We start from the raw sequence: 13,877 nt of genomic DNA, 5'->3' as shown, positions 1-13,877 counted from the left end.
GTTGATGTCAGTTGTGCTCTAAGGAATCACTGGTTGCTGCCTGCCACAACAGTTTAACAGAGCTTAACAGTAGTATAATGTTATAGTGGCCAAAAAAAAAAGAAGATTCTAATGGCTGAGTACAGCATGAAGAGAAAAATAGGGCAACTAAAGGAGAACTTTACTACTTTAAAGAGCTTGAGCAATAAAATATATAGCTTTCATGGACAAGAAATGATGTGTGGATGTCATAGGCTGCTGAGTTGCCTAGGAGTACTTAATGCTTGACTACTCTCAGCAGCTTGGACACTGACATTGTTTCAGGTATAAATAAATAAGTAAAGACAATTATAAATAAATTCAGATATAAATAAAGCAATTTACTTGATTTCCATTATTCATCATCCTTCGTGTCAGCACTTCTAATTCAAGAAGAAGAAAAAAAAGAAATATAGGCAGTGTCAGCAGGGGAAGGAGTGTCAGCCAAAGAGAGGGGAAATGGCTTGACAGGAAGAGCTGGCTTAGACCACTGAAACATCTGCACAAGCACAGATGGAAATGGCAAAGATGTTTCATATGATGCTTTTAGTTATATTCACAACACGCAGGCACATGTATGTGTGCATTTGTTTGCACACACAAACACTTTTTTAGTATTCCTTTGGTTTTAAAACTCTTCCACAAAGAACTCAGGAACCTGAACTTCTCCTTTTGATGATATCTACAATATTTGTAAGCCTGAGCATTAATTATCATAAAAAGATACAAATGGATGTTTTCCTCTTTCCTCTAAGCTCTTAAATTCAGTAGGAGGTCAGATTCTCAAAAGTGGTGCATGCACACAAATTTAAATCATCTGTATCAATTTAATTTGAGAAGAGTGGTGTTAACTGACTATTGTGGTATCTCAGATGAAAACAGGATGCATCACGGTGTTTCAGGAAGAATGGTTGTGCTTAATTTTTCTGTGCTAGCTGTTTGTAAATAGAAATTGCTTTCTGTGTGTATCACATCTATGTTCTTTGCTCAACAAGACAGATGGGAGGGAATTTGTCATGGCGTGCTAGCTGTCTCTGTGAATGCCCTATGGGTGTTAACAATGACCTTTCTTGCATGGACAAGATAAATTAGACAGCCAAAGGTCTCTGTAGCAGTTTGAAATATCCACCTACCAGGATGGTCTTGGTATGCGTGTCTGTGAATGTTATTTTTATAGAATCTCATAACTCTTAAGTTTGATGTGATGGATTGAGAGAGGGATTGTGAAGCACCAAAATTCCAGAATTTTTCTTTTTTCCTTACATGCATGAAATAATTTTCCCTAGAGTAGCTTACTATGTTTGCAAGCCAGCCGTTATGAAACATGAGTGACTGAAACAGCTTTTGACAGCTGCTGAAGAAGAAGTAGACACATCAGTGAAAACATTTACTGAGTATGCAGTTTTTCCAGTTTGAGAACTCCTGAACACCCTACATTTTTATTTCATGTCTTCCTCGAGCAGACACTGAGTCTCACATCATGCAGCCCAAGGCAAAGTTGACTTCTGAATAGCCTTCAGCAGAGAACTTTCACAAAGTTTAAGTGTAAACACTTCAAAGTGTTGCTCGTGCTCTGAATTTTTGTGAGATCTGCTGGTCAGAGGTACTCTAAGGAAGGTCGTTTTTACTGTCCCTGTTATTTCTCTATGATATTTAGTGCTGTATCCTTGTCACACTGTAAAAGTAGGAGTTTCAAAAGCTTAAATAAAAGCCGTGACTCCTATGCCTGGATACCTGCAACCAGGATCGAAATATGTTCACTGAGATAGGCGCTTTATAAACATTCATCTGGCTGCCTTGTGCAACATTTAATGTGAATCAAATGTTTGGTTTTAAAAGCCAAGCAGCACTTGCCACTAACAACTTACCTCAGAAATCTGGAAAAACTAAAATTCCTATTTGTTTCTGACTGAACTTTTTTTCTCCTGATCATATATGTTGAGAATATAGGGTATTTTGTTCAAAATCTCGATTTCATACAGATTCCTATCATAGAACATTTGCCAGGAAAATAATAACACTGTTACACAGTACTTCATAATAAGTGCCAGTATGAACTCTCTGATACTGGTGTAAGAAACCTTTTTCTAGTTAGATTTAGTCTTTTTTTGGAAATCCATCATTAACTACAAAGGATAATTAAAAAAAAAAGAACACTGAAGTGAGGTTACAGGTTTTGAAATGGAGAACACACATCAGCAAAGATGATGAAGAAAATGTAGATGATGAAAATGTAGTGTCTGGCCTTTATTCTGTCTTGTTCTCTACTGACAAAATAGAATAAGAATTAGGTACTTGTAAAAGCAAATCATAAAACAAAGTAACATTGATTTCTTTTCTATCCTATAAAATTATTGATCTGTTTTTAACCTAATTGGCACTTGTGAACATAAATGGAAAAAACAGTCAGCTATTTATGGGATTCAAGTATTTGTTCTCTGTAAGAGAGTCCTAGGCTTCCTTGCTCATGGCTGTCCTACCAAGCAAAAGATCTGTGTGCAGTAGCATACAGTATTTGCTTTGTTCTCTTTATTTTTAATCTCATGTGTCCAATTATTTCTTGTAATTCAGAGAAATAACAGTGCTAAGGATGCCTTATCATACTGGTGTACTACAATTGAGCAGACACTGCTAAAGACGTAGTAGTTCAGTAAAAGTCATATCTAACATAGAAATGAGAAACAAACAACAGGAAAGAGAATACGAAGTTTTCCAGTTCAACTCCCCAGCGTTTGTGTGAATGAAAGAAACACTATTTTCCCCATATTCTGCTAAGAAGACTGTCTGAAATATTGGTTACAATAACATTTGCATTACAAAGGGTGTAGGTGGATGGGTCTCACATTCACATGCATAAGTGTATGCGTGTTTGAGAGATTAGTTGAGTTTAGATCAGAACTTCCTTCACTTTTAGACAAAGCAGCACTGTATGTATTGCGTGTAAATTCAGTGGTGGTGGTTGTGTTGGCTTCAACAGGCTCTGTCTCAGCCACCAAGTTGTACGGTTTAGATGTTGGGTTTGATGCTTGAGGGTTACGGCAGGTGAAATTTCACTGCCATCGGAGGTTTTGTGCTGAAGGCTGAAGCTTCTGTAAGAATCATCTGAATTGGGATGGGTGACAACCAATTACAAATCAGGAACACTGATGAAGAAAAAAGGCTTACAGTTGGTTGAGGTATTACATTTTTGAACATGGATTAAACTGCATGCTTTTCCTTGGTATTTGATATAGCTTATTTAACAAATGTTTATGTACTTATAGCTCAACCTTTCTTTTTTGGGGCCATCATGCAGTTCCTAGCAGTCATCCATATAAACTGCTGTCTTCACTGGGCTGTTGCAGATTGCTCTCCCCTGTTTGTGGCTGCAATAGGATGGCTCCTGTAGATAAGGAGACATGCTTCCACATCTGTTTCCCAGCACCCAAAAAAGAAGGCTGTGGTTCAAAATCTGCTTTAAAAGCTATTGCAAAAATAGCTGTATCTAGCTCACTTGGATTTTAAAGCTAGATATGGGTATGTTCCTTTCACATAAGGTTTGGAATAGCCCTCCAGTAGAAATAGTTGTGGAATAGTTGTGTATGTGTGTTACCTGTCTGCTGTATCTGTGTGCATGTGCTGAAAAGGGAGAAATAGGTGCCTCAGCAACTAGCCAGGTGTATTATTTTTGGCATTTTTAAACCTACAGGTATAAGCAAAGCCATGCTACATAATACCCCTCTGTGCTAACATAGTGCTGTTTTCTCTCTCTATTCTTGTATCAAAACAGAAGTACTCTGCTGTCTCTCTCTGCAACATATCTACAGAGGTCCTGAAAGTTATCAATGCCACTGAAGAGCTGATAGCAGAATCCACCGGTCCCTGTGATTTCCCAGATGATGTTCAGGACAAGGGAAGAGGTTCATTCCCACTGGGGACCGACCCCATCAGACTTGATGAGCAGCTCACCACACTGGAAGAAAATGTAAGAACACAAATCAGCATGTGAGTAGGTGTGTGTGTGTGTGTGAGGCAGCTGGAAAGAGAGAGTGCTTAGGCAGCATCAGCCTGTGGTATGAATTAGTCCTGTGTTGCTAAACAAATACACCAACAGAACCAAAGATCTTATTTCAACGCAGCGTATTCAGCTGTGTTGTGTGTTCCTTTTTTTCAGTGTTGTTATTTGAGAGAGGGGACGTGCTGTGTTTTACAACCAATTTCAGAAACCCTATCTTAAAAATTAACATAAGCCCTCCAAATCCCTGTGGCTGTCCAGCTGCGCCATGCCTCGCTGAAACCACGCATCCCCAAGTCCCAGCACAGCTTCACTGTTGTAAGGGCAGGTAGGGAAAGCCTGCCCCAAGTCACACAGAAAAGTGGAGGGCTACTTCTCCGTGCACACTTCCCCAGCACTGTGCACCAGGAGCCAGTAAGAGCAGCAGGCTGGAGGGGTCAAATTAAACAAACATCTCCTTTTTCATGAGTGCCTGTCATCTTCAGGAAAGGTTTGATGCTGAATCAGAGAGAAGTCACAACCCACTGGAATATTTTCATGGACCCACGTAATGCAGTTGGTACATTTGTAACTTGATTTTCTCAGCTTCCCACATCTAACTGATCACTTTTCAGTGGTTTTTCGCTTCATTAGGAGCTTTTAAAGATCTCACAGGAATCCACTCCTATTATACCATCCCGATCAATTCAAGAAAGCACATCGTGTATGTCTTTAGCCCCCAGAAAATTTTCAAAGACAGAATCTCTTCTTAGGGGAAACTGCATTAAAAACTATCTGAGGTGCATTTTTTACTCACTTAAGCTCCAGCAATCCTTCATGTCCTTCTTACTATTTGACATCTGTGGTGCTGTGATCTCCAGTTGCATTTGGGCCGGGCATTTCTCACTGAGAAGATACTGTATGCTGAGGCAGAGCACTGCTTGCTGTGGTGTTCATTAATAAGGCTCAGCTCAGCCTTGCTGAGACCCCACACATCTTTCTCTGCTCCAGAAAGGATTTTGAAGTAGGTGGCAAAAGTGCTTGCTGTCAGGATTGCAGTACTGCACATCCACAGATTTAAAGAGCCTTAAGAAATTCAGGAATGCAGGATTTTTACCAGTGCAGATGGGGGCACACATGCATGCGCTGCATCCTCTTGGAAGCCTCCTCCTCCTCCTCTGGAAATACACCATTGCTGTTTGGAAGTTCAGGTAAAGAGAATCTTTCTATTAGGGAAAACCTTCTATTTAGATGTAGCTGGAAAATGATCAATAAAATTGAAATTTAATAAATGTAGAGAGTGACTGAGTTACAAAAATATCATTGACATTCTTTCTTTTTTCTTTTTTCTTTTTTTTTTTGTGGTCTCTTTCTGAAGAGGTTTGTTATTACATTGTCCCTTTTCTTCTTTCTCTGAGCTTTTGGATATAATAGATAAATCCAAAAAAGGACCTGTTAATCTGAAGTGGCTGTTGTATGTTGGACCACAAAGACACTTCACTGAAGTAAATGGAAAGAATAATTAAAACCCACAAAAGCAGGAACAATTATATTTAGATATAATGTCACCTTCACAGTCTATATCTGTCTCTAAGTACTTGAGCAAAGGTGTTAAATCAGGTCACTTGTTTGTTCTGAGTACATTTTAGAAGGATTTCTTGCCATTATATTGCCCCTTAGAAAATGCAGTTCATACAAGATGTAGTGAGTTTGTTTCTTAGCAAAAATATGAACAAGATATGTATACATTCATGCCTTGAAACAATGAATACAAAGAAAAAATTGCAAGCAACTAAGAGCTTAATAACAAAATAAAATAATAATAATAATAATTATTATTATTATTATAGTAATTCTTCATCACTTTAGACCCATAAACTCACAGTGTGGCCAGAAATTATTTAAATACCTGTTACATCAAAGGACTGCAGGGTCTGGGAGTTACAGGCAGAAATAATGACTTGAGTGCAAGACATATGTAGGGAAGTTACACTCAAGGATCTGCTTCTGATCCTATTTGTTTGCCCATTGAGCCATGAAGTCTGCCACAGGGTATGTTTAATTCACGGTCTTTTTGTAGCACTGCAGCCTTTACTGGTGTTGGGGTGAATGAAACTGCCAGTGGGAAAAATGAGAAAATATATTTCATTTCCACTGTCCTGTTACCAGCCTCATGGAACAGTCTGTTGGCTATCTTATAAATAGGCAGAAAGAGTAGTATTTTGACAAGGGTCAGCACAGTTTTAAGCACAGTTGTCAAAAGCTGGTGTTAGAAAATCACCCTTTTCTATAAACCAAGAACCTCCATTCAGCTGTAAAGAAACACATAAGACACAGTGCATTGTGAATTAGTGCTCTGAGTGGCAGAATGGGAAATGAAATCTCTTCTTTCAGTTATCAGAATTATCATAAATGGGTCAACCAATTTAACCAACCAATATTGTTTTTAGGGAAGATCTCTAAGTTATGGCATCTGTCATTCACGTGTTGCCCAGATAAGTCTATTGACTCCCCACAGGGCCAGGGGATGGCAAAACTTTTGGCTGCTGCATATTTGTGTGAGACCCGAGTGAAATGCAAAACTGTGTTGTACATCTGAGCACCATTATTTTATAAGAAGTTCATGGCCACATGTTGCTGGACTGTTATTCTTGCACGGTTTTTGATTGCCAGAATGCACTGAGTGTGAATAATACTGAAGGCATTAAGTGTTTCAGTAAATACTGTTTTACATGAGGTGTGATCTGTTGACTTTACCTTGCGAGCTTTAATTTTTGTTGTGAAATTGAATGTTAAAAATAGAAAAGGAAACTTTTAAGCATTCTTTTGTGGTTTGGTTTGGTGTGGGTTTTTTTTGCTAGTGAATCCAGAACAAGTCTTTTTTGGCATAGCATTGTAGCACCTAAGGGATTTGGAGTTCATCTTCTTCATTCTCCTCCCTTCTCTTTACAGATGTGTGTTTTTGGATTATTCCTGAATGGTTTACCTCTGCCAGCACCTACTAGCAATGACTTAGTGAGGAGGGGAGCTCAGAGGTGTCGTGGAGAACCTCTGTGCTCACAGAACAGGAATCACTGCCCCTGTCCCCCCACAGGTGTACCTGACGGCCAGCACAGTGTATGGCCTGGAGGGGCAGCTGACCAGCCTGGAGGATGCAGCACGGCAAATCAGCAGCGTGACAGCAGAATCGGAGCTGGCTGAGCTGGAGGACCAGGTGGCCACTGCAGCTGCCCAGGTGCATCATGCAGAGCTGCAGGTGAGGACGGCTGCTCCTCGCCACTCGCTGCTTCATGCCGCCTTCCCTCCCTTCCACCTGCACACGCTTCTTTGCAACATTCTCTTGTACTGCAGCAAACTCTCGGTCCAAGGATACATGACTGCATCACAGGAGCTGAGCAAAGCACAGCTGACACGTGTCGCTCAGCACAGCCAGATGTACTGTATTTGTTCCTTCCCCCAGCTTGTTTTCAGACAGGAGTGCAGCAGTGTGTTACTGTAGTACTGTCCCTGCTCCTCGCTCCCATAGAGATCGTGTGGTGTGCTGTCATGCATGGGGCTGTTGTCTGACTGCAAATGCAGCCTTGGCTAGTTCTGATCAACAGATTGTAGAGCACTCTGTAAAGAAGCCAGGGTGGATCAACCTGAAAAGGTCAAGGGCAGAGCTCAGCATTTGCAAGTCTGCTTTGGGATTTGACTGCTGAGCCATGCACAGCCCAGCAAAACGCAGAGGCTCCTGTACTATGTGGCCTAGTGTCTCTCTAGCAGGTTCCAGGAAGTCTGAGATTGCAAGAAACTTCAAGGCCTGATCAGAAAGCTGAACAAGATAAGGCTGCCACGCTGCACGGGTACAGTGCACACATGAGTAGCAGTGTGCTGCAGTGCTTCCTGACTTGGCTGTGCCACATGATGGCCTCAGCAGGGCACTGCCTGTTTATTTTGCTCAGTGGAAGTGTGCTCAAAGCCCTCAGTTTGACACTTTCCAGACGTCAGAAGTGCAGTGCTGAAATAAATGGCAAATTGGCAGTGGCCTCATTGGCCATGGTCGGTAATTTCTGCTACGCACCTTAATGGAAGTGAGAAGAGAGGAGGGGAGAGGCCTGAATGATGAGAGCAGGATGACAAAAAGATAGCATGCAATTGGACTGAAGGCCCTCTGCAGAACAAACACCTCAGGTGTTGTAAATCAGGAATCAGATTAACGTGCAGCTGACAGCTCACTTCTCTGACACTCATCAGCCTACTTTCCCCCTACATTTGCTTCCCTGGCCTGTTGTTTCTCCCAGCAACTTCTTTTCCATTGAATGCTTTTTCATAGTGATACTTGCATTTATGCATGTTTGTGTTTAGCATGCATATTACTTACAACAAATTTTCAAGATCAAACGTTTGCATTTTGTGACAGAGGATGTACTTTGTGTGTGCTTGAAATTAATTTTGAATTATGAAATGTGTCCCAAACAGTAGTTGTTTAAATGTAGCCTTTGAAAAACACAGCTTGAATGAACCTGGAAGTATAGCTAGCAGTAACTGGGAGATGGCAGACAGGGGATTCTCTTCTTTTTTTTTTTCCTCAAAAGGAGCAAAATGCTTTTTCCTTGGAGTCACACAGTAGGTTGGATTGCTCTTTCTCTTCATCTTAATTAACCCCCTTTTGACATCAGGACTAAAGTATACAGGAAAGCAAAGTGTCAGAGTTGCTGAAGAGCTCAGCCATCTGTTTGTATGCTTTGATTAAAGAAGATGTGACTGGGGGGAGGGATATATTTTAGTGGTGGCATCCATAGTAATTTTCAAACTTCTTTTTCCCCCTCCCCATCTGTCTGTCTGTCTCTCTCTCTCTTATTTTCTTTGAAGATTTCAGATATTGAGAGCAGAATATCAGCTCTCACTGTTGCAGGCTTGAACGTGGCTCCATGTGTTCACCTGACAAGGAAACGGGATCAAAAGCAAACAAACCAGGTGCCAGAACATTATGTAGTATTCAAAAATACATTGGGGAAATCTTGCCTCATTTTCCATAATGGAGTTGAGTAATGCATTTGTGTTGTTTTCAGATGCATACTATTGACACCTCAAGACAGCAGAGGAGGAAACTTCCAGCTCCACCAATAAAAGGTGCACTGAAGTTGTTACCTGTGCTATGTTTGTAGTCTCTCCTTAGAAATTTCAGTGTAATGTACAATTCAACAAAATAGGGGTGAGATTAAGTTATAAAATGAACAGAGAAAGCCTAGATGTGTCCACCCTCTTCATTTGCCATTGCACTTGTAAGAATAAAATACACGTTCAGTACATAAAACATCACCACTCCCTCTTCCAGCAGATGGTATGAGAGTAGCAAATTAGCAGGAGCAGAAGCAAAAGGTTGGGAAAAGCAAATGAAGCATGCTGAATTCATGTCTTGTAGAAGTTAGGCTGCTGCCAAGCACACAAGGGTAGGCTGTGAGGGGCAGGCAGTCATAGGGCTCATTGCCACTAGCCACTTGCCACCCTTCACAGCCTACAGCTGCTTTCTTAATGACTGTGCCTACCAAGTTCAGTCCATGTTACCAGGCTCAGAGATGTGGCTAGTATGCTAGAGTATGGCTGTGAATTAGTTTTGTAAAATACAGTGCTCTTTTCTTCCATGTTTCCTTCATCTCTGACAGTTTTACATCCTGCTTTACTCTTGTGTAATTCCAATATTTGACATGGCCTCTAACTTTAGTAAACTTCCAGTATCACAGCATGCTGTTTCCCATTTAAATTAAATCCGTGTTTTGTCCTAGGGGAAGTTTTTGTCTTATTTGTCCTAGGGGAAGATTTCTCCCTCTAGCAGCTGTGACTCTTCAGGAGCATTGCTACGTTGGCTGCAGTCTGTTAAGTGAAAAATCTCCATGTTTGTATTTTTCCCAGGTGAAAAAATAGATGGGTCTCCAATTACCACTGTCAGAACATTTAACAGAAACTTCATGCTTCAAGGATCTCTAACACAAAGAACTAAAGAGAGGAAAAGCACTGCCAAGGACTTACTGGTAAAATCAACACAAATGTTTTTAAAGCTGCTTATGAAGTGGGTTATATAGAGAGATGCCAGCGTAGGCAGATGTATTTCAACATCTTCACAAAACTTCTCTTAATAGTGTGAAGAAAAATAATACATTGCTCTAAACGATTGTGTTTGTTATACTGGAAGCTGTCTGACTATACACCACCAGCACATAGCAGCTGTTTGCTCCTGAATGTTAGCCTGTAGGAATGCATGCCAGCTGTCAGGTAATTAATTAGGTGCTATCCTTATTTAAAGTAAAGAAATAAAGCTGTGGTCCTGCAGTTCAGGCCCTCCCAACACCAACTGCACAGTGCAGTTCTACAGGTGAGGGGTCATCCTGAATTGCACTGATTTCTGAGAAATGTTCAAAGGTAGCCTAGGTGAAACTTGAGGAGTAGGCAGGCAGGCCGTGTGTTGGCAAGGCAGGATTTGAACAAATAGGTTTCACTGCAGAACTATCAGTCGTCGTTGATCTTTCTTCAAGGAAAAAAATGTTAACTGTGCCTAAGCAGTTTGCCATTAGATAAGTGGAAGAGAAATGAGGAAGTGAGAAGGACCAGGCTCCCTTTGGCAGGCTCGTTTTGTGTTTGGCTGATGTTTTCTCTCTTCCTTGTCCCTCTCTATTCCAGGAACCTGCTATAGGATCTGCTGTGATGTACTAAACTTTGACTTGTCTACTGCCAATAACACACTGCCTAAGGCTGTACACTAGAGTGCCTTTACTTAACAGCCATTGTGTATGTCCAGCTGAAAATGGACCCTCAAGAACCCACAATGCCTCAGTTATAGGGCTTTGTTTGGATACCTCACTGAGAAAGCTGTCCAAGTCTTCAGCATTGTGGTCTGCTAAAGGAAACTCTGCCTTAAAGTTCTCACAAGACTCTGGAAGGGACGCTGAGTTTCAAAAGCAAGGCTCCACATTTTAAGATGCACTTTTTCTCCCCATTGATTGTACTAAAGTATGTCGTCTTTAAACTGCAGTATGTTTTTGTACTCTCAGTCAATCACAATTACAGGCCAATATTTCATACCGAAAGAGTGAACAAAGCAGACCTGTGATCCACATTTGCTGGCCTCTTATATATGTAGGCATCTGTCTTGTCGAGCAATAAGAACAACTCTGTGCAGTGTATGCTGCTTTTAGCTGCTTGGTGAGAGTGGAGGATCTGTGTATCTAACTGCTCCCCCGGAGCCAGAGGAGGTTTTGACAAGGCAGGTGGGAGGAGATGCGATGTGCAAAGACTTCTCTGTTCGCTCAGAGTACCTTTGACAGAGTTCTAGCTCCAGGGCTCTGTGTTCTGCTGTCGGAGATGGGGGGGAGCGTGGATGTCATGATGAGCCATGAATTGGTGGTACGCAGCACATGTGGACCAGATGTCTGCTGGGTTACAGTCCTGGCATCTGGACACATCTGAGTACTGTTGTGAAACCACCACCTTTGTCTGTCTCGTTCTTCTTGGTATCATTGTCCGCTTGGTGATGTCCAACCACTCTGTAGTTCAGAATCTGTTCTGACCAAGTCTTTAAGATTGGAGAAAGAAAGTAAAAGCGCCGTGGGTGAGATCTCTGCTGACTCACTGGTGGCTGTGAGGTGGCTGCAACCTGTAAGAGATTCCCTTCTGCCACTTGCTGTCTTTTCTGAGGAGGAGATGAATGTAGCCCAGATGTCTTTTCCTTCACCCATCCGTAACCAATTTGGTGTAGTACCTAGGGCCTGTCACTGGTGCTCACTACAAATGGACCACTCTGAATTGGACTGTGAGTCACCAGATGTCTTCTTTCCTTTCCTGAGACCCCAGAAATTTGCACCAAACCCTGGAAAGCCTTTGAACAGATGCCCATGAGGGAAGATGCTGCTTACAAGCTGTCCCTCTCACCCTTTCTGGGAAGGGCCGTGCCAATTTGCAGTGCTTTTTGTTCTGGGTTGTACAAAGGAATTTGTTAGAGAAGGTAAGTGTGAGGCCGGTGAATCTTTTGTATGCCACACAATGCAGTGCAAGTATATGCAGATATATGCACACATATGCAGACTGGGCAGATGGGAGGCATGCTGTGAAGGAGGACATGAACTGCTAAGATCCCCCACAGCTGAAGGGTCAGAGGACACCTCCCTGAAGTGTCTCTGTCCTTTGCTGGTACCTACAGAGCAAAACCTAACGCTCGGAGTATAGCAGGGCGTAGGAGGCAGGGGAGGCTGGTAAGGAAGGGCTGGATGGGCAGGCTGGGGAAACAGCTCCAGTCACGTATCCACCTTGAGTATTTGAAGCTGAGCCCGTCAGCGTGCTGCTGTCCAGCCGTACGTAGGGACATGTCACAATATCTACAGCCATCTTCCTTCCTTGGAGGCAGAAGTGTTGCTCCATCTCTCCCATGAATTTCCATCTGCCGAAATGTGGCTCGATGTGTTTATTCTGGGTGAAATTACGCCTTCTCTTACTCTCACACAATACCAGTTCTCCAGAACTGGTTTGCATAGATGTGAGGGCAGAATTTGGCCCGCTCTGTTTAATATATAAGTATATATATAACAATAGACTTTATTTATATATGCAATCCATAAAGGAGATTAAACAGAGTAGGATGCCTAGGAATTTTCTGTTATGCAGTCTCCTCCTCCTCCCTTGACTGTTCTCGTGTATGTATACAACACATTCCCAGGTTCTGGTTAACGCAGGTATGTGTGTTATGAGATGTCATTACTGGTGGTTGGTCTACATATTCGTCTAATAATAATAACCAATATTGTGTATGATGCAGAAATGACTAATTTTAATAGAATAACTCTTTGGCTTTTGTTCTGTTAGCGTGATTTAAACAAGCCAACAAAGTTTGGAATAGGTTGTTTTCTTTAAGAGGCATGAAAAACAACTATTATCGTGTTACAATGTTAAAATATTCAGTCTTCTTTGACAGAAAAATGTGTACTGTGTAGGCATTGCAAAAAAAAAAAAAAGAAAAAAAGAAAAAAAATCCCACCTGCTACATGGCATTTGAATTTTTACAACTGTTTATTGTGCCAAATATGTGCAAAGATATAATTTACTGTTTTAAAAAAATCATGAAAGCATACGTTATAGCACACAAAGGATTATTTTGTCATCAAGTGATTTCAATCTTTAGTGTTAATATTTATATTTAGATTAATTTTTATAAATGAAAATATTTTAACAGGTAAAATGAAGGCGATATGATCAATTTGATTGAGTCTGAGTGGATATTAAGCTTGCCTTGTTGTTGTTATCTGCATACTCACCAAGAATTATTGTCAAGAGAAATTATAAAAGAGTAAAAACAATTTATGAAAAAAATGCCTTTCCAAGGACTTGATTCATAAAGAAAACACAAAAGCTCTCCTCTGTAGTGTGGATCTGTGTGGCCTTTGGTCAGGAAACACTCTGCCCACACTGCTGCATCACAAACAACCATTCTCAGTTAAATGCAAATGGGCAACCCAAAGTCCTCTTGCTCGGCTGAAGGGAGAAATAACCCCTACCACCTCCAGGTCAGGTCATTTTCCAGGGAGGTGGAGCATCCGTACCTTACTGACAGAGCACTCACAAACAGAAACAAGAGTTGAATTACCTGCTATAATTAATGCAATCTTTATTAAATTTTAGTAGTGATTCTAACAAAGCACGACTAGGAATGCGAGTTCATTCTAGTTTGTCATCTATTGTCATCTATAAATATTGGAAGGCCGCAATGAGTTCTCCCCACAGCCTTCTCTTTTCCAGGCTGAGCAAGTCCAGTTCTTTCAGCCTGTCTTCATAGGAGAGATGCTGCAGTCCTTGGATCATCTTCATGGCCCTGCTCTGGACCCTTTCCAAAGCCCCACATCCTTCCTGTGTTGGGGGC

At 41.3% G+C, this 13,877-nt stretch overlaps 1 protein-coding gene across 4 annotated transcripts in view; it reads left to right on the top strand.

Annotated features, from left to right (window-relative positions):
* The window catches only part of MYRIP (myosin VIIA and Rab interacting protein), a 190,044-nt gene extending 176,365 nt beyond the window's left edge, over positions 1 to 13,679 (top strand). Inside the window, exons 12-17 of one of the 4 annotated variants that reach the window (XM_052694296.1) lie at positions 3,788 to 3,982; positions 7,086 to 7,247; positions 8,846 to 8,950; positions 9,046 to 9,106; positions 9,887 to 10,005; positions 10,652 to 13,679. In XM_052694296.1, coding sequence (XP_052550256.1) covers positions 3,788 to 3,982; positions 7,086 to 7,247; positions 8,846 to 8,950; positions 9,046 to 9,106; positions 9,887 to 10,005; positions 10,652 to 10,684 — 675 coding nt within the window. In that variant the 3' untranslated portion in view covers positions 10,685 to 13,679. The remainder of the gene's footprint in view (positions 1 to 3,787; positions 3,983 to 7,085; positions 7,248 to 8,845; positions 8,951 to 9,045; positions 9,107 to 9,886; positions 10,006 to 10,651) is intronic. The other 3 variants (XM_052694298.1, XM_052694299.1, XM_052694297.1) reach the window with 3 other exon arrangements.
* The last annotated feature ends 198 nt before the right edge of the window (positions 13,680 to 13,877 follow it).

Source organism: Tympanuchus pallidicinctus, unplaced genomic scaffold (genome assembly GCF_026119805.1).
Source record: "Tympanuchus pallidicinctus isolate F22 unplaced genomic scaffold, pur_lepc_1.0 scaffold3, whole genome shotgun sequence".
NCBI lineage: Eukaryota > Metazoa > Chordata > Aves > Galliformes > Phasianidae > Tympanuchus > Tympanuchus pallidicinctus.
This window is presented reverse-complemented; position numbering and strand designations above follow the sequence as displayed.